This window comes from Leucoraja erinacea, chromosome 14, assembly GCF_028641065.1.
Source record: "Leucoraja erinacea ecotype New England chromosome 14, Leri_hhj_1, whole genome shotgun sequence".
In the NCBI taxonomy this organism is placed as follows: domain Eukaryota; kingdom Metazoa; phylum Chordata; class Chondrichthyes; order Rajiformes; family Rajidae; genus Leucoraja; species Leucoraja erinaceus.
In genome coordinates this window covers 8,231,750-8,258,127 of record NC_073390.1, presented here as the reverse complement: position 1 = coordinate 8,258,127, position 26,378 = coordinate 8,231,750, and the positions used below count along the sequence as shown (strand labels likewise).

The 26,378-nt window shown below is 45.9% G+C and overlaps 1 protein-coding gene across 10 annotated transcripts in view; it reads left to right on the top strand.

Annotated features, from left to right (window-relative positions):
* tnk2b (tyrosine kinase, non-receptor, 2b) overlaps positions 1-26,378 on the top strand; it is a 227,609-nt gene that overhangs the window by 96,153 nt on the left and 105,078 nt on the right. For 4 of the 10 annotated variants that reach the window (XM_055645542.1, XM_055645541.1, XM_055645535.1 and 1 more), the window contains exon 1: positions 10,965-11,445. The exons of 3 other annotated variants lie outside the window; for them this stretch is intronic. In XM_055645542.1, the coding sequence (XP_055501517.1) occupies positions 11,383-11,445 (63 nt within the window). In that variant the 5' untranslated portion in view covers positions 10,965-11,382. Of the gene's footprint in view, positions 1-10,963; positions 11,446-26,378 lie in introns of those variants that run through there. 3 more of the 10 variants (XM_055645538.1, XM_055645537.1, XM_055645540.1) reach the window with 2 other exon arrangements.

The following is a 26,378-nucleotide window of genomic DNA, read 5'->3' as shown; positions in this document are numbered from 1 at the left end:
ACTGCCATCTGCTGGATGTTCATAACATTGAGCTGTTACGTTGTGGATTTTGGGCACAAATCCTACTCAGAGAATCATGCAGACCCTCTAGCACTCATTCTGATCATTAAGTATCTTACTTCACATCTCTTATACTAGCACCTGGTCCATAACCTCATATACCTTGGCCATTGACTTGCAAGGAAGTGGTGTCCATTATTGCCGATTGTTCGCTGTACCCGATTAAGGTATTATCATTGTGTAGTAGAAACAAAGAACTGCAGGTCATGGTTAATACACAGAAGAGACACAAAGTGCTGGAGTAACTCAGCGGGTCAGGCAACATCTCTGGAGAAAGTGGATAGGTGACGTTGGGAATCTTCTTCCGACTGATTCAGTCTGTTGAGTTACTCCTGCACTTTTCACCTTAACACTTGGTACCGATGCTGCTGGTCTGCACCAGCGAACTCTTCTTCACTGGGCTACTTGGCTGTTGTTGCAGCTCACATTGTAGCCCCTGGGAATAACGTTTCTTCAGCCTGTTGCCAACGACAGCCCCCCCCCCCCCCCCTCACCCCCACCTCTCACATGCTGCCACTTTCAAGGTGGAGTATGTGGGCGACTCCGGAGAAGAAGCAACAGGAGGTGGCGGTGGAGTGGGGCAGGGAAGAGGCCGAGCGAACAGAGTGACAGGAGGAGGAGGAGGGGAATTGGCGGGAGAGTGGACAAAGTGAAGGAAGTAGCAGTAGTAGGTGTGAGTGGATGGAGTGTCATGGTGACCGGGTGCGTCCAGTCGGTGGCGGCGGCCTGAAGAAAGCGCTGTTCCCAGGGCAACGGTGTGAGCCGCAACAACCACCGTGTCACCGGACCACGTGGTAGGTGAAGAAGGACTCGCTGGTGCACCTTGTGATTGGGGCAGGGTCTCTCGGAAGCGCGGCTCTAAGCAGCCGGGAGGTGGTGTGAATCGGGGGTCTGTCCATTATAACCAGAATCTGTTATAAAGGGGTCCGTTACAACGAGGGTTTACTGTACACTTGTAAGATTACGAAAGGTAAAGGAGGACTATCTGGGGAGTGTTTCAGTATTGTTCAAGAAGGAACTGCAGATGCTGGAAAATGGAAGGTACACAACAAAGCTGGAGAAACTCAGCGGGTGCAGCAGCATCTATGCAGCGAAGGAAATAGTCAACGTTTTGGGCCGAAACATTGCCTATTTCCTTCGCTCCATAGATGCTGCTGCACCCGCTGAATTTCTCCAGCTTTTTTGTGTACCTTCCATTTTCCAGCATCTGCAGTTCCTTCTTGAACAATACTGAAACACTCCCTAGATAGTTTTCTCCTATTTATCTGTTATTTAAACCTTTTACTTTGTTACTCTTGAATATATTGTGTGAGAGAATGAATCATTGAAAGAATAGACCGGTTGGAAGCTGAATGCTTATCTATTTAGGGCAGCTATGTTGATTCTGATTCTGGAAATAAGGTTCTTTACGGCAGTCTCTCTCTGTGCAGTGTTCAATATGCATAATTGGCATGCAAATAATTAATTCAGCAGCAAATCAATTTCTGAAAAAAACTGCTAATTTGTCAAAGCCCCGAGAGAAACCAGACTTATGTAGTTTAAAGACATGAATGAGTGTCAAGACGAGATCTGTGCATTTCCCAACAGATCCTCAATAGTTTAGCAAAGCATCTCGTATCACAATGCATAAATCAAATGCTCCAAGCCGTGCACTCTATGGAACGCATTACGTCTGCAATGGAGGTGGACATTTCATGTTCAAAAGAACAACCAAGTCCTACTCACTGAAATTCATTGAGGTCATGGACACCAGGACACTCACCAGCTTCATCATCAGCCTGCTAGCATGGTTCATACACAGCAGTAGCTGCTTCACTTTCGTAATTGTAGACAGCTTGGTTAGTACGCTTGCAGATGGCACCAGGATTGCTGGGGTCGCAGAAGGTCAGCAAAGTTGGCAAGGTGTACAGTGGGATTCAGGTCAGCCTTAGAAATAGGCGGAGAAGTGGCAGGTGGGGTTTAATCTGAGCAAGTGTGAGGTGTTGCACTTTGGAAGGTCAAACGTAAGACGAAAATACACAATTAATGGCATTGATGTACAAGTAGATAGTTTAGTTTATTGTCACGTACCGAGGTTTGGTGAATAGCTTTTGTTGCGTACCATCCAGTCAGCAGGAAGATAACACATGATTAGAATCGAGCCATTGACAGTGTATAGATGCATGGTAAAGCAATGATGTTTAGTGCGAGGTAAAGCCAGCAAAGTCCCCTCAACGCGTAGCTGTGGGGGGGAGGGGGTGGGGGAGGCCTGCGGCGCCACACACACACTAACCACCCCCCCACACACACACACTAACCACCCCCCCCACACACACACTAACCACCCCCCCACACACACTAACCCACCCACACACACTAACCACCCCCCCACACACACCCCCCCCCCCCCACACACACACACTCTAACCACCCCCCCACACACACACTAACCACCCCCCCACACACACTAACCACCACCCCCCCACACACACACTCTAACCACCCCCTTGATATTATTATATTCATATTATTCATTGGCTCCTTTCACCCCATCCCCCGCCCTATCTCTAGGGGCAAAGAGAGTGGGGCAGAGAAAGAGAGGGAGGGGGAGGGGGTGAGAGAAGGGGGGGGGGTGGAGGGAGAGGTGGAGAGGGGGGAGGAGAGGGGGGAAGAGGAGAGAGAGGAGGAGGAGGAAGGGGAGATGGAGAGGGGGAGGAGAGGAGGGGATTGAGGGAGAGGGAGGGGGAGGGAGGGGTGGAGAGGGGTGGGGGGGGGGGGGGTACGGGGAGGAAGGGGGAGAGGAGTGGGAGGGGGAGAGGGAGGGGAAGGGAGGGAGGGGAAGGGGGAGTTGGTGGAGAGGGGGGGGGAAGTGGGGGGAAGGAGGGGGGAGGAGGGGGGGGGAGTGGGGAGTGGAAGGGAGAGGCCTGGAGCGATCTGAGGACTGCCAAAAGCAGCGGAGGGCCGGCTGATCGTGGCTTTCGCGAGGGGAAGCCCACCCATCAGCGTGACAGACGATTGGGCGGGGAAGACGGAGAGGTGTTCGTCTTCTGTGACGGCCGCCAAGGCCACTTTTCCACCGCGCTTCCCCGCGCACACGCTGCGATAACCGCCGCCGCTATGTTGTAGAACTTCAAGGAGCCCAGAGTAGCGCGCAGCACGACTTGAGCACGTGTTCAACGGCTTCAATCCAGAGCCCTGGGGGGGCAGGGTAGCTGGGCCACGTAGCTCGCAGCTTGTGGAAAATAGTGGCCAGCAGGCTGCGCGTTGAAAACTCTGCGCAGCTGGCCGCGAGGAGCAGAGCCATTGTGACGTCATCAGCTCGCTTCAGCTCGTTAACTTCAAAAAAGATCTCAGAGTGGCAAAGAATTTCAAGATACAACTCGGGGAATAATAAATCAAATTTTCAGATGAGGCGAGTTTAGAGATCATGAGGTAAATATCTACCGGAATATGTAAAAATTTCACCGTTAGCGCGTCGGGTTTTCGAGGAAAAAGAGACAAGCAAACTAACAAACAAATAAATAATTAAACATCCAAGATCAGAGTTTTATATTATAATAGATAGATAGGCATCAGGAAGTCATGATGCAGCATTATGGGACTTTAGTAAGTCCATATTTGGAGTATTGTGTACAGTTCTTGTTGCCACAGTACAGGAACGATGTGAAGGTTTGGAATTGGTGCAAAGGCGGTTTACCAGAATGATGCCTGGATTATTGGGTACAAGCTACATGGAGCGCTAACACACACTTGGATTGTGTTCTCTGGAGTGTAGGAGGTTGTGTTGAGACCTGATAGAAGTGGCATTATTAGGATGGCCAGAATTTTATTTTTCCAGGATACAAAAATCAAACACTAGAGGGCATAGGCTGAAGGTGAGAGGGGCAAAATTTAAAGTGGGTAGGCGGGGAACTTTATTTAGACAGTTGTCTGGATCACAGTGCCAAGGTTGGTGTTGGAGGTAGATATGATAGTGGCAGTTTTGTATAACCAAATGGATTTGCAGTGAATGGAGGAATATGGATTATATGCAGGCAGATAAGTGTTGGTCTTGGGATCATGTTTGTCACAGACACAGGGCCGAAGTGCCTGTTTTTGTGCTATACTGTTCAATGTTGATTAATTTATTTATGTACAGACTTGTACCCATTAGAGAGCATTGTTATTTAAATTCACATTTTGAGCTGGTGGTAAAGCACTTTATAAACAACATCCAGTTCTTTCCGCCCTCTGCCTTCCTGTTTAAATGTTGTGTCTGTGTCTGTTGTGGTTGCAGATAGACACAGAAAGCCTGAGTAACTCAGCGGGTCAGGCAGCATCTCTGGAGAAAAGAAATAGGTATCGTTTTTGGTCGAGACCCTTATTCAGAGAGTCAGGGAAAATGGAAACAAGAGACTTAGATAGTGATACAGAGAGATATAGAACAAATGAATAAAATATGCAAAAAAGTAACGATGATCAAGGAAATGTGGTGCCCACAAGGGTTCATTGTTGGCTGTGGGCTAGTTGATAATGAGTTAGACCAACAAAGAAACTCAACAGGACAATTGTGAAACTATTGCGTGAAGCTAGAGTGGGGGAGGGATGGTGAAAGAGGGGTTACAAGGGATGCTTGAAGTTGGGGAAAGCAATATTCATACTGAAGATAGACACAAAAAGCTGGACTAACTCAGCGAGTCAGAGAGCATCTCTGGAGAAAAAGAATGGGTGATGTTTCGAGTCGTGACACTTCTTCAGACTGAAAGGGGAAAGGGACATCCCCCATTCCTTTCTACAGAGAAGCTATCTGACCCACTGAGTTACTTCAGCATTTTGTGTCTATCTTCGATTTATACCAGCATCTGCAGTATTTTCCTGCACATTTTGTCTATATATCTTATTTCCCTTTCCCCTGACAGTCTGAAGAAGGGTCTCGACCCGAAATGTCAAATATTCCTTTTCTCCAGAGATGCTGTCTGACCCGCTGAGTTGCTCCAGATTTTTGTGTCTTGTATTTCGTTTAAACCAGCATCTACAGTTCCTTCTTAGACACTGTATTGTGTCTGCGTTAGGAAAGGCTGTTTGAGGCTAATTGTAGAGGCTTTGGCTCTTGATGCTTCGGCAAGGGTGCTGAGGAGGGTGATGGCAGGTCTGTTTCTGGGTATAATCTGGCCCTGAGTGCAGATGGGATATTGGAATGTTCCTCCTGCAAGATGTTGGATGTTAAACATTTTCCAGTGGCCCTGAGGAGTACAACTGCAGGAAGTGTGTTCAGCTGCAGCGCCTTAGAGACTGCGTTAAGGAACTGGAGCTGCAGCTGGACGACCTCGGACTCATCCAGGGTTGTGAGAGTGTCATAGCTGAGAGGTAGAATGATGTGGACATGACCAAGGCACAGGCAAAGAGTAAATGGTTGACCACCAGAAAAGGGAGTCGGCAGCGATTCAGTCTGAAGAATAGCTAGACCACTTGCATTTGCAACGTTAATAGTTGAAAAAGAGAAAGAGAGAGAGAGAGAGAGCTGAGGTAGGTGTATGGTGTTGTTTGTAGATGTTAGTATTAAATGCAAGGGTGGAATGCATTGGACACTTTGAATGGAGGAGATTGGCATCTTCTGGGGTTGAAGTCAATGATGATTAACCATGACAAAGATTTTTTTTTTTAATTGTATATGTAGTGGTTATAGATCAATTCTACATTTTCCTTGGCCTTCGTCCCCTTAGATGTCTCTTTTTCACACATTACACTCTATCTCTCCTCTTCCTCGCTCCTGACTCTTAGTCTGAAGAGGGCTCTCGACCTGAAACATCACCCATTCCTTCTATCTAGAGATGCTGCCTGTCCTGCTGAGTTACCCCAGCATTTTGTGTCTATCTCGGTTAAAGCTGAAGTTTATTATTGTCATGGGTTCCAAGGTACGGTGGAAAGATTTGGTTTGCTTTCTATCCAGTCAAATCAGATAACATTGTTCCTTGAATAAAATCACGCCAAACACAAGTACAAGAGGTAGACCAAAGAGAAATATATCCATGCAGAGTAGAATTTCCCTCTGCGGTGGGAAAGGTCCTTGATTATGTCGGCTGTGTTCCTGAGGAAGTGGGAAATGTACATGGGTCAGTGGTGAGGAGTCTAGTCCGTGTGATGGAGTGAGTTGCTACTTCCACAACTCTCTGCAATTCCATGCAGCCTCTGGCAGAGTTGGTCCCAAACCAAGCAGTGATGTAACCAAATGCAATGGTGGCCTTTCTATTGTGCATGTGTAATGTTGGTAAGATTCTTTGGAGACATGCTGTACTTTTTCAGTGTGCTTTTTTTGGCTGTCCCTTTGATGTGATTAGTCCAGAACAGATTGTTGGTAATATTTACACCTAGGAATATTTACACCTAGGAACTTGAAGTTCTCAACCATTTCCACTTTGGCACTATTGATGCTGAGTGGGGCACGTACCTAACTGCGCGTCTTGAAGTTGATAACTAGCTCCTTGGAGGAACCGGAAGAATGGAGTGGTGAGAAAAGAACAATTGGAAATTAGAAGCGAGAAGTGGCAGGGTAAAGAAAAAAACAACCCCTAGCTCTAAAGGGAAATGAAAATCAAAAACAGCCCTGCAGACACTGGAATCAAAACTAAAAACAGAAAATGTTGGTAATATTCGTCAGGCAGGCAGCATGTTAAGTATTTCTAGCATGACATGCCGAGTGTCTCCAGCATTTTCTGTTGTTATTTTAGATTATCCCTATTCCAAAACTATTCCGAAAACGTTGCCTATTTTAGTCTGAAGAAGGATTTCGGCACAAAACGTTGCCTATTTGCTTCCCTCCATAGATGCTGCTGCACCCACTGAGTTTCTCCAGCACTTTTGTCTATCTTCGATTTTCCAGCAACTGCAGTTCCTTCTTAAACTCCAGACAAAAGGAATCTTATGTTCCAATAAGATCATCTCTCACTTTTTACACTCCAATCTGTTCAATCTTTCTTCTTTATCTGATGAATCAACTTTGGTGCACTTCCACTGACACACTGTCACCTATGCAGGTGCATCCTTCCTTAAATAAGGACACCAAAACTGCATGCGGTATGCCAGGTGTGGTTGGATCTGAATTTCACCACTGTTTGCTTCATACCCCTTTCAATAAAAGCTAACATTTACTCATACTTTTTTTTAAAGTTCTTGGTGTTGGTATCTACATGCTGATCATTTTTTTTTTTTACTGCATGAACTAGATCCATTTGTACCACATCCATTTGTAGTCTCACTCTATGTAAGTGATCATTTTCTCTCCTTGTCTTCCTGCCAAAATAAATAACCTTACATTTTTGCACATTACAACTCCCAGCAGTTTGTCCATTCACTTAACCTATCTATAATCTGTTTCAGGCTTTTTGTGTCCTCCTCACAACTTGTCGACCTATCTAATTTTGTCTGATCTGCACATTTGGCTGCAGGTCACTCAGTACGTTTATCGCATTCATCCATAAAAAATAAAGATAGTGAGGATCCAGCATTGATCCCAGTGGCATCCCACTGGTTTCTGAAGTCAATCGAAAAACGACCTATATTCCCAATGCCCTGTTTTCTTCTAGTTAGTCGCATCCGTCTCCATGCCAATATATTCTCGCCAGCATCATATGTTCTTATCCTGTGCAGTAATCTTTTTAGGTGCCGCTTTATTGAATGCCTTCTGGAAATGCAAATATGTCACATATCCCATTGGTTCTTATTTCTTCATCCCGTTTGTTACATTGAGAAAGATTAATAGCAATTTTTTCCAATTCTACTTTCATAAAATCATGGTGACTTTGCTTGATTATGTTCATCTTTTCTAAGTGTCCTATTACCTCCCACAATAATAGATTCTAGCATTTTCTGAATGACAGCTGCTAGGGTAGTTGGGCTTTAGTTTCCGGCTTTCTGTTCTCCTCCTTGTCTTGAACAGTGGTGTTACACGTGGTTTTATGATGCTTGGGCACCTCTCCAGAATTCAGGGCGTTTTAGTGGATAACAATCACACATTTACTGCCCCTACAGTGGCTTCCTGTAGGACCAATGATGCACACCTCCAGAGGAGACAGGAGGGACAGCAGATGTCACAATCAGGAGCAACAAAGAATCTGCTGGAGGAATCAGCGGGTTGAGCAGCATCTGTGGAGAGAAAGGAAGGATCGACATTTTGAGTCGCAAGTCTGGATCAGGACCGATTTCCTTGATCTCCTTGATCTTTCATGTCTTGTTCTCACACCTTGCACTTTCTTATCTCTGTGTCTCCCCCTCCTCTGACTCTCAGTTTGAAGAATGGTCTCGACCCGAAACGCCACCCATTCCTTCTCTCCACAGTCGTTGCCTGTCCCGCTGAGTTACTCCAACATTTTGTGTCTATCCTCGGAAATGCCACAGACTTGTCAGCCTTCATTACTTTGCCTTTTATTTTTGTGTGATCCGTCAAATCTGTAAGAGAATTAAAATTGGCCGTACCTTCCTTGCAGGCTCCCATTAGACAGGTGACCCCCGCACTACAGAGGTGGGGTTGCGTTCCAATAAAACGCTTCGCAACACGATTTTCCATACCGCGAAATGTGAGTTGAAGAAAACGTGTTTGGTTTTTTTTGCATGGATTCAGAATTTTATTCCATACCTTAATTTTTTTTTGGTTAGCGGCCAAGGTGAATCCTGCCAGTACCTTAATCTGACCTGCAGTATTGCCACTTTTAAGCCAGGAGAAGGTAGAAATGTAAGTTTTTCACACAATGGTGGTGGCTATCTGAAACGAGCTGCCGGAGGAGATGGTAGAAACACAGGCAATTACATTTCTGTCCTGATTTTGACCTGAAAGGTCGACCATTTCTTTCCCCCCCCCCTCCTCCCACACACAGAAGCTGCTCAACCTGCTGAGTTCCTGAAGTAGATTGTTTGGTACAACATAAGAAAGACATTTGCATATGTACCTGAATGTGCAAATCATGAGAGAGCTAGATAAGGCTCTTAAAAATAGTGGAATCAGGGGATATGGGGAGAAGGCAAGAACGGGGTGCTGATTGGGGATGATCAGCCATGATCACATTGAATGGCGGTGCTGGCTCGAAGGGCCGAATGGCCTCCTCCTGCACCTATTGTCTATTGTCTATTGATGGGAAAAGGTGTAGTGGGTTATGGGCCTAATGCAGGGCAATGGGATTGGCTTGGATAGGATTTGGTTGGCATGGATGTGGTGAGACGAAAGAATCTATTTCTGTGCTGAATTATTCCACAATCAATCTACTTACTGCCTGCACTGGTGATGTCTTGCCCTCACTATATTTCATCCACACCTACATTTATTTTACACCTTCAGTCATCAACTCTACAGCGATGGCCTTGTTTAGTAGAAATCTTACCCTTCATTTTCTATTCTACCTATCAAGTACTAGTGAATATTCAGTTACCATCCTTGGCCACCTCACTGTAATTGCAATCAGATGCCACCCATTGATTGTGTCTCATGCCATTAACCCATCTATCCTGTTCCAAACTCTGCATGCATCAGGACAGAGTATCCTGGAGACTAAGAGAGGGTGCAGGAACATTTGTGTATTGGGGAGAATTTGATGCAAAGTGTAAGGAAGGGAAGATGCAAAATGGGGAGAGCTGATGAGACGATGGGAAAAGTGAACAGATGGCTGTAAACGAGGGCAAGGGGTGGGGAATTTGTGGGCAAGGGGATAGCTTTTGTTTTTACTGTGTCCAATCATTTTATTCAAAGCTTAATTATGAAGCATAATTTACCCTCTGCAAGTGTCTGAGTTCCTCTATTTTGGAAAAAAAAAGCCATAATTCTACAGTAGCTTCTTTATAAAGATATAATAATGGCAGCATCGTGAAACCTAGACAAGATACAATTGTGTTTTGCACAGGTATTTCTTTCTTTCATCCCTCCAGCAGCAGTTGTCTGATGAAATGTTATGTATTTAGAGAATATGCCAAAATGCCTTCAGTTGTGAAGTCCACCTCCAGTCAAGGCTGCTGTCATTCAGCTAGCTACATTTTAAAGAAAATGGCGGTATAATTAGATTTGGGATCAGCAGTGGTTAGAGTTATAGAGATGTTTTAATATGTTATAGAAATTATGTTTGAAGAAGGGTCACAACCCGAAATGTCACCCATTTTTTCTCACCAGAGATGCTGCCTGTCCCGCTGAGATACTCCAGATTTTTGTGTGTATCTTATGTTTCCTTTGAAATTTGTATTCTGCTAACAAGCTGGTATTTCTCCCGATCCTATTGTTTCTATTTCTGCTACTCTCATTCTTGTTCTGTTCTGGGACTTTCCTCCTTCAATGCCCACTGGTGGAGTAGCAGAGCAGATCCTTGTTTGTGTGTTCTTAATGGTGGGCAGAGGGGCAGGCTGGCTGCTTTGGGCTTTTGATGCCTGCTCTCTCTGTTGCTCTAGCTCTTGCTTTACGGCAATTCCTTTCTCTTCTCACACTGTTGTCTAAAGTGGTCAACAGAAAGTCGCAAATCATTCAAAGCTCTCCCATCTTGTTAAAATGAAGGGAATCTTTGTCTGCAGACCATCTGCTCAATGTACATTACACTAGAATAACGGAATGTAAATGCGATAACATTTTGATTAAAATCACGTTTGACAGTAAGCCCTATAGAGAATAAAGAGCAATTAGCATCTTTAAAGTTGCCTTTTTCAAATTGAATGGGTACTGGATAGCTCCCAGCTGAGTTTTATTCCATTTCCGACTGATTTCAGTGAGCTGTCAGATAAAAACACAGGTTGCTCTTCCAGCTTTAAAAGCAGATTAGAGCACAGCGCTGCTTGATCGTATGAGCTGCTCCGCTGGTTGGTGATGGGGTGGAGGGAGGGAGGGGGGGGGGGGGGGATGGTTTAGTTGGCGGTATGTGAGGAGGCGTGGAGAATTGCCTTGTTAAACCATCAGCTGAGGGGCCCACAGGAAATGAACTCTCCATCCTCCAGTTAATATTGACCTCCTGGCTTCAGTCCAAATTTTGTTGCAGTTGAATAGCAGAACAGCACAGTTTTACCATTCAGTACTCAGTCAGTATTCAGTACTCACTATAGCGTTTGACAGCTTTGAGACGAATGTTATTGAAGAAAGCTGCTGTTTATTCCATCGGCAAAAAAGAAAAATCACTTGAGTCGCGAACTGTGAGCATGCAAAACGAGTTCTGTATTTATAGTTTAAAGAAAAAGGAAAATGTTGGGATGTAGAATTATGTCCCTGAGAAAATGCGGCAGAGTTCCATGTCAGAGGAAGCTGAGGAATTTTTACTCCAGGGAGAGTGGAATGGATAAGTTGGAATTCTGGAGTTACGTTAAACTTGACAACTGAGAAAAGAAGGGAATCAGCACAGCAGAGTCATGCGTCGCTTTGACAAGCTGAGGAGATCCATTCCGTTTCTGGCACGTTTTCATGTTTATAAAGTAAGTTGCATGGTGGCTTTGATTCTTTAAAGGCAACCTCTATTAAAAGAACAGTTATGTTGACATGTCTAGATTTAAAATGTACTGCTTTGCCTGACTGCTAGCTATCAACAGAGGTTTCAATGATATTATACGTGCACCTTGCAATGGAAATGCTCGTGTGCACAGAGCATGTAGAACTTCTCAATTTTACAGATATGATAAATTGTTGTATATTATGGCAGTCTGTAACATAGTACTCTGCATTTCATTGTTCCCAACCAGAGAGGTCGTGAAGGAGGTCTCATAGCGTAGATTGCCCAGTGTCTGTAAATTCTGCCTAGGTTTTTACACTCTGGTCTGGTAGCGTGTTGCTGGAGAAGGTCGGCCACAGTGGAGTTCCTGAGCCATATCAGACTATGCTCATCTCAAAGTTGATCATCCGAGCACCAACAATCATTCTATGGAACAGATTGTTGCTGTTGATGGATCAAGTCTCAGGAGGAAGTGTAATATGTGCAGGGGTGGTTAATAAAATGCTCTGATTCTAAACGTTTGAATAAATGTCTGAATAAAGGCACTTAACACCTTTTGGAAGATTTTCTCCACTTGCTAAGGTAGAAACAGCTTTGGGTTTTGCACGGGTGCTGACTTCATTTTTTCACAGTGTAAAGACCCAAAAATAACAGTCAACCTCTTGGTTTCATTATGTCAACGAGTGTGTGGCATCCCCTTAGGATAGATTTCGATATCAGGACAAAGGAAGTTTTAATCACAATAATAACAATTAATAATAACAATAGTAATAAGAACCTAGCTGATCCACAGCTGAAATCCAATTCTCCAGCTTCTGGAAATCTATAACTAGAACTGGAAAGTCTTCATAATAAGGCATCATCTATGAAGCAGGGTTACTGTTTCAGGTTGATAGCATTTCTTCAGAACTCTGACAAATGATCATTAATCTGAATGTTAACTTGGTCTTGCTGTCCATAATTGTTACCTGACTTGCAGATTATATCTAACCTTTTTAAGCGAACTGCTGACTCCATGCTGGACTATTCGGAAGAGAGAGAGAGTAGAGAAAACAGAAAATCTGAAATTATTCTAAATATGTGCCACGGAATCGCAACTGACCATATCATTAGCAAATACACATTCAGTATAATTTGTACCTTGGACAAAGCGTGATCCTGTCCTCGCCCAACCTCCAAATATACTCTTTTTACAGTAGGAACTTATAAGGGTGGCACGGTGATGCGGCGGTAGAGGGGTGGCACGGTGACCCAGCGGTAGAGTTGCTGCCTTACAGCGCTTGCAGTGTCGGAGACCCAGATTCTATCCCGACTACGGGGACTGTCTGTACGGAGCTTGTACGTTCTCCCTGTGCCCATGGATTTTCTCCCAGATCTTCGGTTTCCTCCCACACTCCAAATACGTATAGGTTTTTAGTAGGTTAATTGGCTTGGATTTGTATACTTGGTAAAAGTGTAAATTGCCCCTAGCGTGTGTAGGCTTGTGTTAATGTGCGGGGATCGCTGGTCGGTGCGGACTCGGTGGGCCGAAGGGCCTGTATCGCTAAACTAAATTAAACTAAATGCAAATCAAGAACATGAATCCTCCCTATTTTTTGCTTTATCATCAATCCTTTGCTGGCTGAAGGTTCTATAGTCAAAATTATCTTTGTCTATGATGTTAATAAAGAAACCTGCTTGCTCCAGTAAATATAGTAAAAATGAAGGCACGTTATCTATGATTTTTAACCATGCCTGAAAATATTAAAGGCAGATAGATGGCAGGCACGACTATTCACTGAAGCTTTAGAATAAAATGAAGCTTTCGAATATACAGGATCTCTGTTGCATTCTGGTTTTAAAGCAGTAGAAAGACAATATGTGGGACAATAAGAAATATATTTAATGTTAACTTGTCCTGCATTCGGAAGATAATTATTAAAATAATAAACTTAAATGGAATTACTTGACCTAGGATAAACCTCCCAGACGAGGATTTGCCCGCCCCCCCCACACACACACATTTATCAGGATTGCACCCTGTGCTTCATACCATCTTGTCATTTGGTCTGAGGCCATTTGACTCCTCAACTGGCTAAATTTGTAGCTTATTCTTAGAATGGTTGAGAGATTAATTTCAAACTGTTGGCAGATGAATGGTCATGTAATGCAACAACGGTAGCATCTGGGTGCAGATTGTGTTGATTGTAAATGACTGAAAGAAATGGCAAGCAAAGCAAGTAGATCAAATCAAAGCAGGGATCTGGAGGGTTATTTAGCGCAGCAGATGGGAGGTAGTGTGGGTAAATGGCCTTTAACCAATGCTAGGTAAAGGAAAACAAAAGATGTAAGCTTTAATATCCGTTTGAGTCTGGAAGTGATATGTTGTTTTTTAATGCTGGTGGGTTCTTCGGGTGTGAAGAAAGGAATAATTTTACATGTCACCTCTTGATTTTTTTTTTTCTTGCCGTATCTGAGATATTAGCGGCTAGTAAGAGTTCATTAAGGGTGGGAGATAGGGAGAATGAATGATGAGTTTGGCTGCCGAAACTAGGTAGGACAGAAAGAGAGGCAAAAGACAGTTGAATGTTGACTGGGAAATAGGAGGTCAAGAGAAAACGAATGGACAAACGTAGAGGAGAATGGAGACTACACAAAGGAAAACTGGTTATTAAGGAAATGGGAAACGAGAGGCTGCATAGTGGCCTGGTTTGGTCATTCAAACGCTCAAGAACCAAGAACGTTGCAGAAAATTGTGGATATTTCCTGGTCCATCACGGATATTGACTTCCCCGCCATCAAAGGGATCTCCGGGACATGCTGCGACAAGGAGGCAGCTAACATTATCAAAGACCCACACCACTTTTTCAGCTTACTGCTACCCTCGGGGGGAAAAAGGTGCAGTAGCCTGAAATTCATTACCCTGGTTTCCAGAACAAAGCCATCAGTGAAGAGGTTCTTGAACCATCTTGCAGAACCTAACCACAACCCTACCTCAGAACTGAACTACTATACACTTTGCATTACTCGGATTGCACAAGGTATTTAGGGCTTGCAATTTCATTGTCAGGTTTACCTTAATAACTGATACTTTTGTGGTGGCACCCATTTGGTTGGTGGCGGCGTCTAATGGCAACTACAGTCGTTCGTCTTTTTTTTATTTTTGTCTTGTTAAATGTATGATTTTGAGCTTAGTTTTTATTATTTTTTAGCTGTGTATATGTGGAGGGTGGAGGGGGGGATGTGGGGGAAACCGTTTAATCTCTTCCCTGTACGGGGACCCGACATTTTCCCTGTCGGGTCTCCGGTGTCGGTGGGCCTAACATCGAGGAGCCGGCGGCGGCCTCCGTCCGGGACTAACAGGGCTCGAGGCGGAGCCGGCGGCTTGACTCTGGAGCTGGCCGACTAAGCGGGAAGAGCTGTGGGGCGCTCAGCTCCTTCGGAGCCCCAGGTGCGGCCTGGTGGACAGCCTGCGGACCTGACACATCACGGTGGGAGCTGGCTCGCACTTCGGAGCGGGTTGAAAGGAGCTGAGCGGTGGCGCCCGGTCGGGTTAGCTACGACTTACCATCATCACCGGGGGCTTTGGAGCCCCAGTTCGCCTAGACGCTGCAGTCTGCAGCTGTTGGTCAGGATCCCGGGGTGGACAGCTGGGGCCTAACATCCCAGGGTAGCTAAATGCCAGGGACTTACCCTGGGGGGGAGAGCGGCTCTTCGGAGCTTGGACCGCAGAAGAACAAAGGGAAGAGATAAGACTTTTGCTTCCATCACAGTGAGGAGGTGGAACTGTAGTAAACGTGGGTTGGTCTTGGAAAGGACACGGTTTGAGACGTGGCATTCCAATCATCTGTCGCCCCCCTCGGCGCGGGAGTGGTTCAGTCCGGAGGCAGTCCTTAACATGAGGGTTTAAAGGCAGGGGTTTGGGTGCCATCTTTCTCTCGTTTGGAACTCCCTACAACCGGGAGGAACATAATTAAAGGTGCCTCTCAAAACACTGGACTTCGTGCTTCCTTTTGAGACCCACGAAACGGTTACGTGCGCTCGTGCGTTGTCCGCGCACTGGATTGCTCGCTTCGGGGTGCCGGCTCACATCTCTGGATCTGGGGCCACAGTGAGCTTGGTCAGCTGGCTGATCTGGGGGTGCGGCTACAAGGACCACGCAAGCTAACGGTCTGGCGAGAGGTTAAAGGACACGGTGCTCTCCGCACGGACGATGGGGTCCTAACACTTGGCACCGGCGGCTCGTGTAGCTAAATGGCCACGGGACCGGGGCAGCAGGGGACGCCCTCTTACCAAAGCGGGGGAGCGAGTAACATCGGCAGCCGTCCCGACGTCCCGCCATGGGACATTTCGCCCGCGATGCCATCAGCCCTCAGGGACTGCCCATACGTCTTCTTGCGATGCCCAGAAGAACAAAGGCCGTACGAGGGCCCGTTCCGGGTGCTGGAACACGGGCAGACTTTTGCCTTCCATCACAGTGAGGAGGCCGTGTCGATTGAGTTGACTCACCGTTATGGATGTTTATGTAACGACTGTGTTAAGTGTGGTCTTGCCGGTTTTTCGACCTGTCCCTCCCCCTATGCCTCCGCCAAAATGTAGTACATGGCCGGCCGGGTCGTTCAAACCTAGTGCGTTTCGTGAATGACAATAAATAGGGGGGGGTCCATTCCTCCATATACTGTCGAACCCCTCGGCCCGGGAGTGGTTCAGTCTGGAGGCGGTCCTTAACCAGAGGGTTTAAAGGCAGGGGTTTGGGTGCTATCTTTCTCTCGTTTGGACCTCCCTACAACCGGGAGGAACATAATTAAAGGTGCCTCTCAAAACACTGGACTTCGTGCTTCCTTTTGAGACCCACGCACTACACTTTATTGTATATTTATTAGTTTTACTGTTGCGTTTAATGTGCTGATAAAGTTGCAGCTGGCAAGAATTTCATTCAGGTCGGTGGGTGGGCAGCAGTTGTGCAGGGACTGGACAGGTGACATGTTGCTATTACGATTCTTTTTCAGACTGATGTAGTAAGAGGGAGAATGCTGGAAAAGAGAGGTGGGAGAGGGGCGAAGCCTGTTAGGTGATAGATGGGATAGGTGAGGGAGAATGATTGGGCGATGGGTGGAATAAGTGACAAAGTGTAGAGGTGAAAAGGAGACGAAAGGGTGCCAGATAAGGGAATGTAAAGCTGGAGGGAGAGACGTGGGTGGTAAGGGACAGCTTGAGGGAAAGGACGGTGGATAAAAGGGAAATAGAGTTATACAACACATAAACAGGTTCTTTGGCACAACTCATCCATGCCGACCAAGATGTCCCGCTCACCCACACTTGGCCCATAAACCTCTAAACCTTTCCTATCCATACATTTGTCCAAGTTTCTTTTAAAAGTTGTTATTGTATCTGCCTCGACTATCTCCTCTGGCAGCTGGTTCCATACACCCACTGTGTGGAAATGTTGCCCTCAGGTCCCTATTACATTTTCCCTCTCTACACCTTAAACCTATGCCCTCTAGGTTTTTATTATCTTACCCTGAAAAATTCAAGATTCAAGACATTCATTGTCACATGCAGCAATTGGTACAGTGACATTTGGGGTCACCATACAGCCATACAAATAAAATAAAGAACACAGAACACGATAGTCTTTAACATAAACATCCCCACTCAGCGGAATCAAAGTTTCCCACTGTGAGGGAAGGCACCAAAGTTGTCATCCTCCTCTTTGATGTTCTTTGCATTCATCCTATCTATTCCCCTCATGTTTTTATACAGCGCTATAATATCACCACCCAGCCTTGTACAATCCAAGGAATAGTTCGAGCCTGCCCAACCTCATCTTATAGTTCAGACCATCAAGTTCTGGCAACATTCTCCTAAATCCTCTCTGGACTTTTTCCAGTTTAGTGGCAGCTATTCTGGAGCAGGGTGCTAAAACTGGACACAGTACTCTTGGTGCAGCTTCACCAACATCTTGTACATTTGTAGCATAACGTCCCAACTTCTGTACTCGGTTTCCTGACAAATGAAAGCCAACATGTCAAAAACCTTCTTCACCACCCAGTCGATCTGCGACATCACTTTTGGGGAATCATGTACTGGTGCTCCATAGATAGACACAACATGCTGGAGTAACTCAGTGGGACAGGCAGCATCTCCGGAGAGAAGAAATGGGTGACATTTCCGGTTGAGACCCTTTTTCAGGCTGAGTTACTCCAGCATTTTGTGTCTATTTTCAGTTTAAACCAGCATCTGCAGTTCCTTCCTACTGGTGCTCCTACATGCCTCTGCTCTACAGCAGTCTCCAGGTGTCTACCCTTCACCGTGAAGATCCTGCCCTTCTTTGACTTCCCAAAATGCAAAACCTCACACTTATTTGAATTCAACTCCATTTGCCTTGGAAATATGGGAGTGGGGAAAGGGAAATGAATGTACGGGGAAGGGGAAAAGAGCAGAGTGACAAGGTGGTGGGAGATAGTGGGAGAAAGGTGGATGCACCGGGGGTGAAGAGGGAGCCAACTGACACAGGATATGGGTGAGATACTTGAAATTGGCAAATTTGGAGTTCATACCATTCATACCATTGGGTTGTAAGCAATCCAAGTGAAATAAGAGGTGCTGTTCTTCCAGTTTGCACGTGGTTTCACTCTGGCAACGGAGAAGGCTCAGGACGGAAAGGTCAGGATGGGAATGGGAACAAGCGTTAAAATGGTAACAATTGATTGCAAGTAATTGGCACCTTGTCTCACCGATGTAAAGGAGGCCACATTAGGAGCTGAGTGCAATAGACCAGGTTGGAAGACGTACATGTGAACCTCTGTCTCACCTGGAAGGGCTGCTGGCATCAGTGGATGGAAGTGAGAGAGGAGGTGTAGAGACAGGTGTTACATTTCCTGTGTAAGAAGGAACTGCAGACGTTGGTTTAAACCAAAGATAGAGGCAAAAAGCTGGAGTAACTCAGCGGGGTAGGCAGCATTTCTGGAGGGAAGGAATAGGTGATGTTTCGGGTCGAGATCCTTCTGCAGGATTTCCTGCATTTGCAGGAGGAGGCGAGTTAGGTGGGACGGGATGTGAACCAAGAAGTTGAAGAACAAGTAGTCCCTGCGGAAAGTGGGGTGGGGAAGAGGATTAGAAAGATGAGAGCAGTGATGGGATCACGTTGGTGGTCAAAATGTCAGAGAATGATGTGCTGGATGTGGAAGCTCGTGGATGAAAGGTGAAGACTAGGGGAACTCTACCCATGTTCCAGCTGGAGGTAGGGGGACAGAACTGCAGGTCACAAAGGAGACACAAGTGAGGACTCCATCCACAACAGCAATGTTTATTGAGGAAAAAATATTTTTCAGATGACCTGGAGTGGAAAGCTTCATCTTGGGAGCAGATGTAGTAGGGCCGCACGGTGGTGTAGCAGTAGAGCTACTGCCTTACAGCGCCAGAGACCCGGGTTAGATCCTGTCTACGGGTGCTTGTCTGTACGGAGTTTGTACGCTCCCCCTGCGTGGGTTTTCTCCGAAATATTCAGTTTCCTCCCGCACTCCAAAGACGTACAGGTTTGCAGGTTAATTGGCTTGGTATAAGTGTAATATTTGTCCCTCGTGTCTGTAGGGTAGTGTTAATGTGCGGGGATCGCTGGTCGGTGTGGGCTCGATGGGCCAAAGGGCCCCTTTCCATGCTGTATCTCTAAACTAAACTAAACTAAGATGGGGAAATTGAAGGTGAGGGATAGCATCCTTAAACGAGGCAGGGTAGGAGGAAGTCAAGATAGCTGTGAGATTCAATGGGTTTTTGTAGCAGATGTTATTGATTAGTCTGTCCCCTGTAAACGGAGATATCACGAATGGGGAGAGAGGTGTCAGAGGTACCTCTGGTGTCCAAGTGAATTTGAGGGTACGGTGGAAGCTAGTAATGCATAACCAAAAAACAGATAGGCATACTGAGGCCAACGTGAGTGCCAATGGCTACACCTTTGACTTGATGAAAGCGAGAGGAGTCTAAAGAGAAGTTGATAAGGGTGGGGACAAGCTCTGCAAGGCAGAGGAGAGTAATTGTTGAGGGGAACTGATTTGGTCTCTCTTCAAGGAAGAATGGGAGGGTCCAGATGCCTTCCCGATGTGGGAAGATGTATGGGCTGGAGCAGGCAGAAACAACGTGTCTGCCAGGAACGTTCTGCTTGTATATTTTGGGAAGGTGATAAAAATGGGGTTTGGGAGCTATAAGGTTGGAGGCTGTGGCGGGGAGATCACTGGAAGCAATAGGTTTGGTATAATAGAAAGAGTATAACAGAAATAGAGCAATCGCTGCATGGAACCAGAGGGTGTTGGTGAGATTTTAAATGAATACTTCCCATCTTTATTCACAATGGAGAAAGACAGTGGTCGCGGCTGGTAGAACTGCTGCCTCACAGCGGCAGATATCCATGTTCCATCCAGACCTTGGGTGCTATCTGTGTGGAGTTTGCACGTTCTTCCTGTGACCGCATAGGGTGCTCCGCTTTCCTCACACTTTTCAAAACCGTGCAGGTTTGTAGGTTAATTGTTCTCTGTAACTTGTCGTGGTGCATAGGGAGAGACTGCAAAAGTGGGATAACATAGAACTAGTGTGAATGGGTGATGGATGGTCGCGCGGACTCGGTAGGCTGAAGAGCCTATTTCCATGCTGTATCTCTAAACTAAACTAATATGGTATCATGAAGGAAGCATTAGATGTTGTAGCAGACTTAAAGGTGGGTAAACCCCCTGGGCTGAACAATAGGAGGCAAGGGTGGATTAGAGTTAAGGGCCTGTCCCACCCGCATGCGATTGCATGCGTCTAGCGCGACCAAACGTGGTCGCTTGAGGCGTACGGCCTCGCGGGGCTGGTCCCAATTCGAACCGCGGAGGCATATGGAGTTGTGCGGGGCTGGTCCCGACATCTTACTCACCAATCAGCAGGGCAGGAGGCGGACCGACTGAATTTGGACGTCGCACGGTGTCGGGCGGGACGTCATCACGCAATGGCGTGCCGGGCGGTGACGTTCGCGCAACGCCTCGAGCTAGGCGTACGGCGTCAAGATGCTGCGTATGATGTCAAGACACTGCGTACGGCCTCGGTGCGGCTGCGTACAGCCTCGATGCGGCTGCGGGCCGACAGGCCGTTGTCGCGAGGGATTTTCGGACAGTGCAAGATTTTTGGAGCCCCGCGCAATGTCGGGACCAGCCCTGCACAACTCCATACGCCTCTTGCGATTGAAGTGGGACCGGCCCCGCGAGGCCGTACGCCTCAAGCGACCACGTTTGCTCGTGCTAGACACATGCTATCGCATGCTGGTGGGACAGGCCCTTTAATCGGTGGATAATTAAATCTCTGCTGGCCACAGGTGAGATGTCAGATGACCAGAGAGCATCAAATGTTGCATGCAGGAACGAACTACAGATGCTGGTTTACACCAAAGATAGACATAAATCGCTGGAGTACCTCAGCAGGACAGTCAACGTCTCCGGATAGAAGGAATGGGTGACACTTTGGGTCGAGAGTAAATGCTGAGTTACTCCAGCATTTTGTGTTTATCTACATCAAATGTTGCACCCTTATTGAAGTACAGCGGGAATATGCTAAGTAATTGCAGGCCACTGATGTCTAATGTCAGTGATAAGGAAGTCATTGGATAAACTTCCGAGGCAGAGAGGATTAATTTATACTTATAAAGCAGGGATTATCAAAGATAATTTGAAGAAGTAACAAGATGGCTTGATAGGGGGAAGGTAGCCATTGACAAATGTAATTACATTATTTGAAGAGGTAACAAAATGTGTTAATGAGGAGAGTGTAGTCCATGTAGCCTACAGTGACTTGAATAAGACCATTCACTAGATCCCATGTAGATAACTGTCCAAAATATTCGAGTCCATGGAATCTAAGGCAAGTTTAGTGTAAGTTTAGATTTATTATTGTCACATGTACTGAGGTATAGTGAAAAGCTTTCTTTGCTTGCCATCCAAACTGATCATACATACATGAATGCAATTGTTAAATTCAGTCTAATAGATAGAGCAAAGGGGGAGATACAGGGTACAGAACACAGTTCTCAGCGTTGTAGTGCATCAGTTCCATAGAGAAAGTCCAGTGTCTACATTAGGGTAGAGGTCAATTAGACAGTACCTTAGCTTATAGAAAGACCATTTAGAAGCCTGTTAAGAAGCTATTCCTAGGTCTGGTGGTGCATGCTTTCAAGCTTCTGTACCTTCTGCCGGATGGGAGCGGGGAGAAGAAGGAATAACCAGGGTGGGACGAGTCTTTGAGTATGTTGGCTGCTTTTCTGAGCCAGCATGAAGTACAGATGGAATCAATAGCAGGAAATCTGGTCTCAAATCAAGTTGTTCTCATACAAGCTGTGATGCAACCCGACAGTGCTTCTGATGGTGCATTTGTCGAGGTTTGTAAGAGTCATTGGAGACATGTGAAATCCCTCCGTTGCTCAGGATGTAGAGGCATTGATGTTTCTTGGCTATCACATCCATGTGGTTAATCTTTTTTAATATATTAACATATCTTTTTTAATACATTAATGTTATGAAACCTGAAGCTCTCAACCATTTCCACTTTGGCACCATTGATGTTGATTGGGCCCTGCTTCCCAAAGTTGATAATTAGCTCTTTTGGCTTGTTGACATTGAGGGAATGGTAATTGGCCTGACATCATGTCACTAAGTTCTCCATATCCATTCTGTACTTATTGTCTATTGTCTACTAGGAACAGGGTACTGATTGGGGATGGAGAAACTCAGCGGGTGCAGCAGCATCTATGGTGCGAAGGAAATAGGCAACGTTTCGGGCCGAAATCCTTCTTCAGACTGATCGGGGGCGGGGGTGGGCGGGGACAAGAAAGGAAAAAGGAGGAGGAGCCCGAAGGCTGGGGGATGGGAGGAGACAGCAGGGGGACTGAGGAAGGGGAGGAGACAGCAAGGACTAATAAAATTGGGAGAATTCGATGTTCATGCCCCCAGGATGCAAATATGAGGTGCTGTTCCTCCAATTTTCCGGTGCGGCTCGCTCGAAGGAGGAATGGCCACAGCGAGAATGCACCGGAAATGTCCTTCTTTGGGGTGGAGTCTGCATCCTGGGGGCATGAACATCGAATTCTCCCAATTTTGTTAGTCCTTGCTGTCTCCTCCCCTTCCTCAGTCCCCCTGCTGTCTCCTCCCATCCCCCAGCCTTCGGGCTCCTCCTCCTTTTTCCTTTCTTGTCCCCCACCAACCCCCGCCGCCGATCAGTCTGAAGAAGGGTTTCGGCCCGAAACGTTGCCTATTTCCTTCGCTCCATAGATGTTGCTGCACCCGCTGAGTTTCTCCAGCTTTTTTGTGTAACCTTCGATTCTCCAGCATCTGCAGTTCCTTCTTAAACACTGATTGGGGATGATCAGCTATGATCACATTGAATGGTGGTGCTGGCTCGAAGGGCCGAATGGCCTACTCCTGCACCTATTGTCTATTGTCTATTGTCTATTGTCCTTCTCGTCATTGTTTAGTTGTGAGTGTACAGGGCATATAATAGGGGACTGAGAACACATCCTTATGGGGTCATCAATGTTGAAGATTATTGTGGTGGAGGTATTGTCACCTATCCTTGCTGATTGTGGTCTGTTGGCCAAAAAGTTGAGGATCCATTGGCAGAGGGGGGAGTTGATTCCTAGGTGCAGGAGTTTGGAGATGAGTTTGGATGGAATTATGGTGTTGAAGGCGGAGCTTTTGTCGATAAATAGGAGTCTAACGTAGGGATCCTTATTGGGGAGGTGTTTCAAAGATGTGTTTAGGGCCCAGGAGATGGTATCTGCTGTTGAGTTGTTATGTGTAGGAAAGAACTGCAGATGCTGGTTTAAATCAAAGGTCGACACAAAATGCTGGAGTAACTCTGTGAGACAGGCAACATCTCTGGAGAGAAGGAATGGGTGATGTTTCGGGTCGAGACCCTTCTTCAGACTGAAGGTCTTGACCCGAAACGTCACCCATTCCTTCTCTCCAGAGATGCTGCCTGTCCCGCTGAGTTACTCCAGCATTTTGTGTCTACCTATGATGGTAAATAAACTTTGGATCAGGGCTGGCTGGGAGACCATCACCGGTCTCGAAGCACTTCATGTTGGTGGATGTCAGGGCCACTGGGCGGTAGTCATTAAGCTATACCAAATTACTTCTCTTTGCCACTGGGAAGATAGTGGTCTTGAAGCAAGTGGGGACTTCAGAATAGAGTAGTGAGAGACTAAAGATTACTGTGAATACCTCTGCCAGCTGATCCGCACTGCTCCTGGCAGTGCAGCCAGGGTCTCCATCCAGACCAGTGGTTTTCTGCGGATTAATTCTCAGGATGGCTGATCTTAAGTCTGCCACGGTAACTGTCGGTTGGCAAATTGGATCAAAAATTGTCTTGGTAATAGGAGGCAGAGGATCATGGTGGAGGAATGTTTTTGTAATTGGAAATATAACTATGGTGTACCACAGGGTTCGTGGCGGGGACATTAATAGTTTGTTATACGTAATGACATGTTGGATCTGAATGTAGGGGCTGTAACTGGTAAAATGACAGATGACGCAAATATTTGTGGTGTTGTTAATGGTGTGGATAGTTGTTGGCTACAGGTTGATATTGATCGTTTGATAAGACGGCCAGAGCAATGATATATGGAACTGGTAAGTGCACTTTGGCAGCACTAATGAAGGTCGGACATACACAATGAATGGTAAAGTCCAATGGAGTAACCAAGGTGACCATGGCATACATTGAAAGATTATCTTATCTATTTGTAATGCACCTTCAGGGCTGAGAAAATCATTTAAATGTTTACCTTTAATTGATACAGCATAACATTTTAAAGCAAGAAGGTGATAAAGGTGATCGAATAGGTTAGGGTGGTGGATGTTGTCTACATGGATTTTAGGAAGGCATTTGATAAAGTCTCTCATGGTAGGCCGAACCAGAATATTAAGATGCCTAGGATTAGCAATCACTTGGTCAAATGGATTCAGGACTGGCTTACAGATAGAAGACAGCGAGTGGTGTTGGAAGGACAATATTGAGGTTGAAGATCAGTGGAGCTCTGCAAAGATCTGTGTTGGGACCTCTCTTTTGATATATTATATACTGTATGTATAAATCCTGGACATAAATGTAGACGAATTGGTTAGTAAATTTGCAGATGACACCAAGATTTCTGGGGTTGTGGACTTCTCAAATCTATCCACATAACTAAAGACCCCAATAAATGGAATCAAGCTGCCTGGATTTGCTATCAGGAGAGGTTGGCTAGACTTGGATTGTTTTCTCTGGCATGCTGAGGGTTGCGGGGAAACCCAATTGAAGTAAATTATGAGAGGCATGGAAATGGTGGACAGTTGGGCTTGGCATCATGTTCGGCACAGACCAAATGGCCTGTTCCTGAGCTGCATGGTTCTATGTTCCATGTTATAGTACAACTTTATTAACCATTGGTTAGGCCACAGCTGGAGTACTCTGTGTGGTTTGGGTCACTATGCTGCTGGGGAGGACGTGATTAAACTGGAGAGAATGTAGAGGAAATTCACCGCAATATTGGTCATGATGGAGTATTTAAGTTATGTGAGACTGGATAGACTGACTTCCTTGGAGCATACAAGCTAAGGAGGGTTCTCTGAGAGGTACACCAAATTAGATTGGGTGGATAGCAGGAAATGTTTCTCCATAGCAGTGGTGTCAAAATCCTGAGTACAAGATGTTTAGAGGGAATTAAAGGAAGACCTTTTTTTACTGAAAAGGTGGCTGGAATCTGAAATGCATTGTCTGAGTAGTTAGTCGAGGCAGATGCTCTCATTTAAGAATAATCTAGATGGGCACTGGAAAGCCATAGTTAAAAGATGCTGACCAAATGCAGGAAAATTGACCTGGCGATGGTTGATGATTGGCATGGGCATAGTGGACTAAAAGGTCGGTGTATGTGCTAAATAATTCTCATGTACTCAAATCCTCTAGCTGTAAAGGCAGCCAACAAACCGCTTGTCTTCCAAATTGTTTAGTGAGGCTGCTTATTCATTTTCAGTGATTCCTGTAAAAGGTTACTTGGTTTCCTCTGGATACCACAGCTTTCAATCATTCATCTGTTTTAAAAAAAATCTGCTTTTACACTTTTTCTATTAAAGATGGCCTCCCATTTTTCCATGTTTGGACCCATCTGCACGGTTTTGCCCATTCGCTTATCCTGTCTGTATTCCTCTAGAGCCTTTCTCCTCCCCTCCCCCCCCCCCCCCCCCCCCCCCCCACCCAATTGCCCACATTGTCATCTAGCTGTGTCATTAGCAACTATAAAATCACCCAGAATGCTTGAATAATGTTTTGAAGGTCTTCCTGAAAAATGTAACATGCTCACCTATACATAGGAACCCCAAGGTCATGGCCTATCAACGTCGGAAGAGCTTTGGGAAAGGAAATGAGAGTCAAAGAATGGTACAGCATGGAAACAGTCTTTTTGGCCCAGCTCATCCATGCCATCCAAAATGCCCCATCTGTTCAAGTCCCATTTGCCCACATTTGGTCCATATCCCTCAAAACTTACCTGTTCAAGTCCCTTTTAAATGGTGTTACAGAAACTGCCTCAATTGCCTCCTCTGGCAGATCATTCCATATATCCACCACCCTCTTAGTGAAAAGATTTTCTTCCAGGTTCCTATTAAATCTTGCCCCTCTTACCTTAAAGCTTTGTCCTTTGGTTCTTGATTCCCGTACCCTGGGTAAAAGACACAGCATTCATGCAAAGGAACCGCGCATTCCTTTGGAAACAAGTAAAGGTTGATTGCAAATAGTGGAAGGAGTGCAGCACTTCTCCAACAACCTACCCACTCATTCTGCAAGTATTTCCCGCCTCCTCTGTGGCATTATCTGCTGATCCCTTGTAGGCGTCATGATCTTCCGTGCACTTACAACTCAGAACTGAAATGGAAACCAGTCATGCTG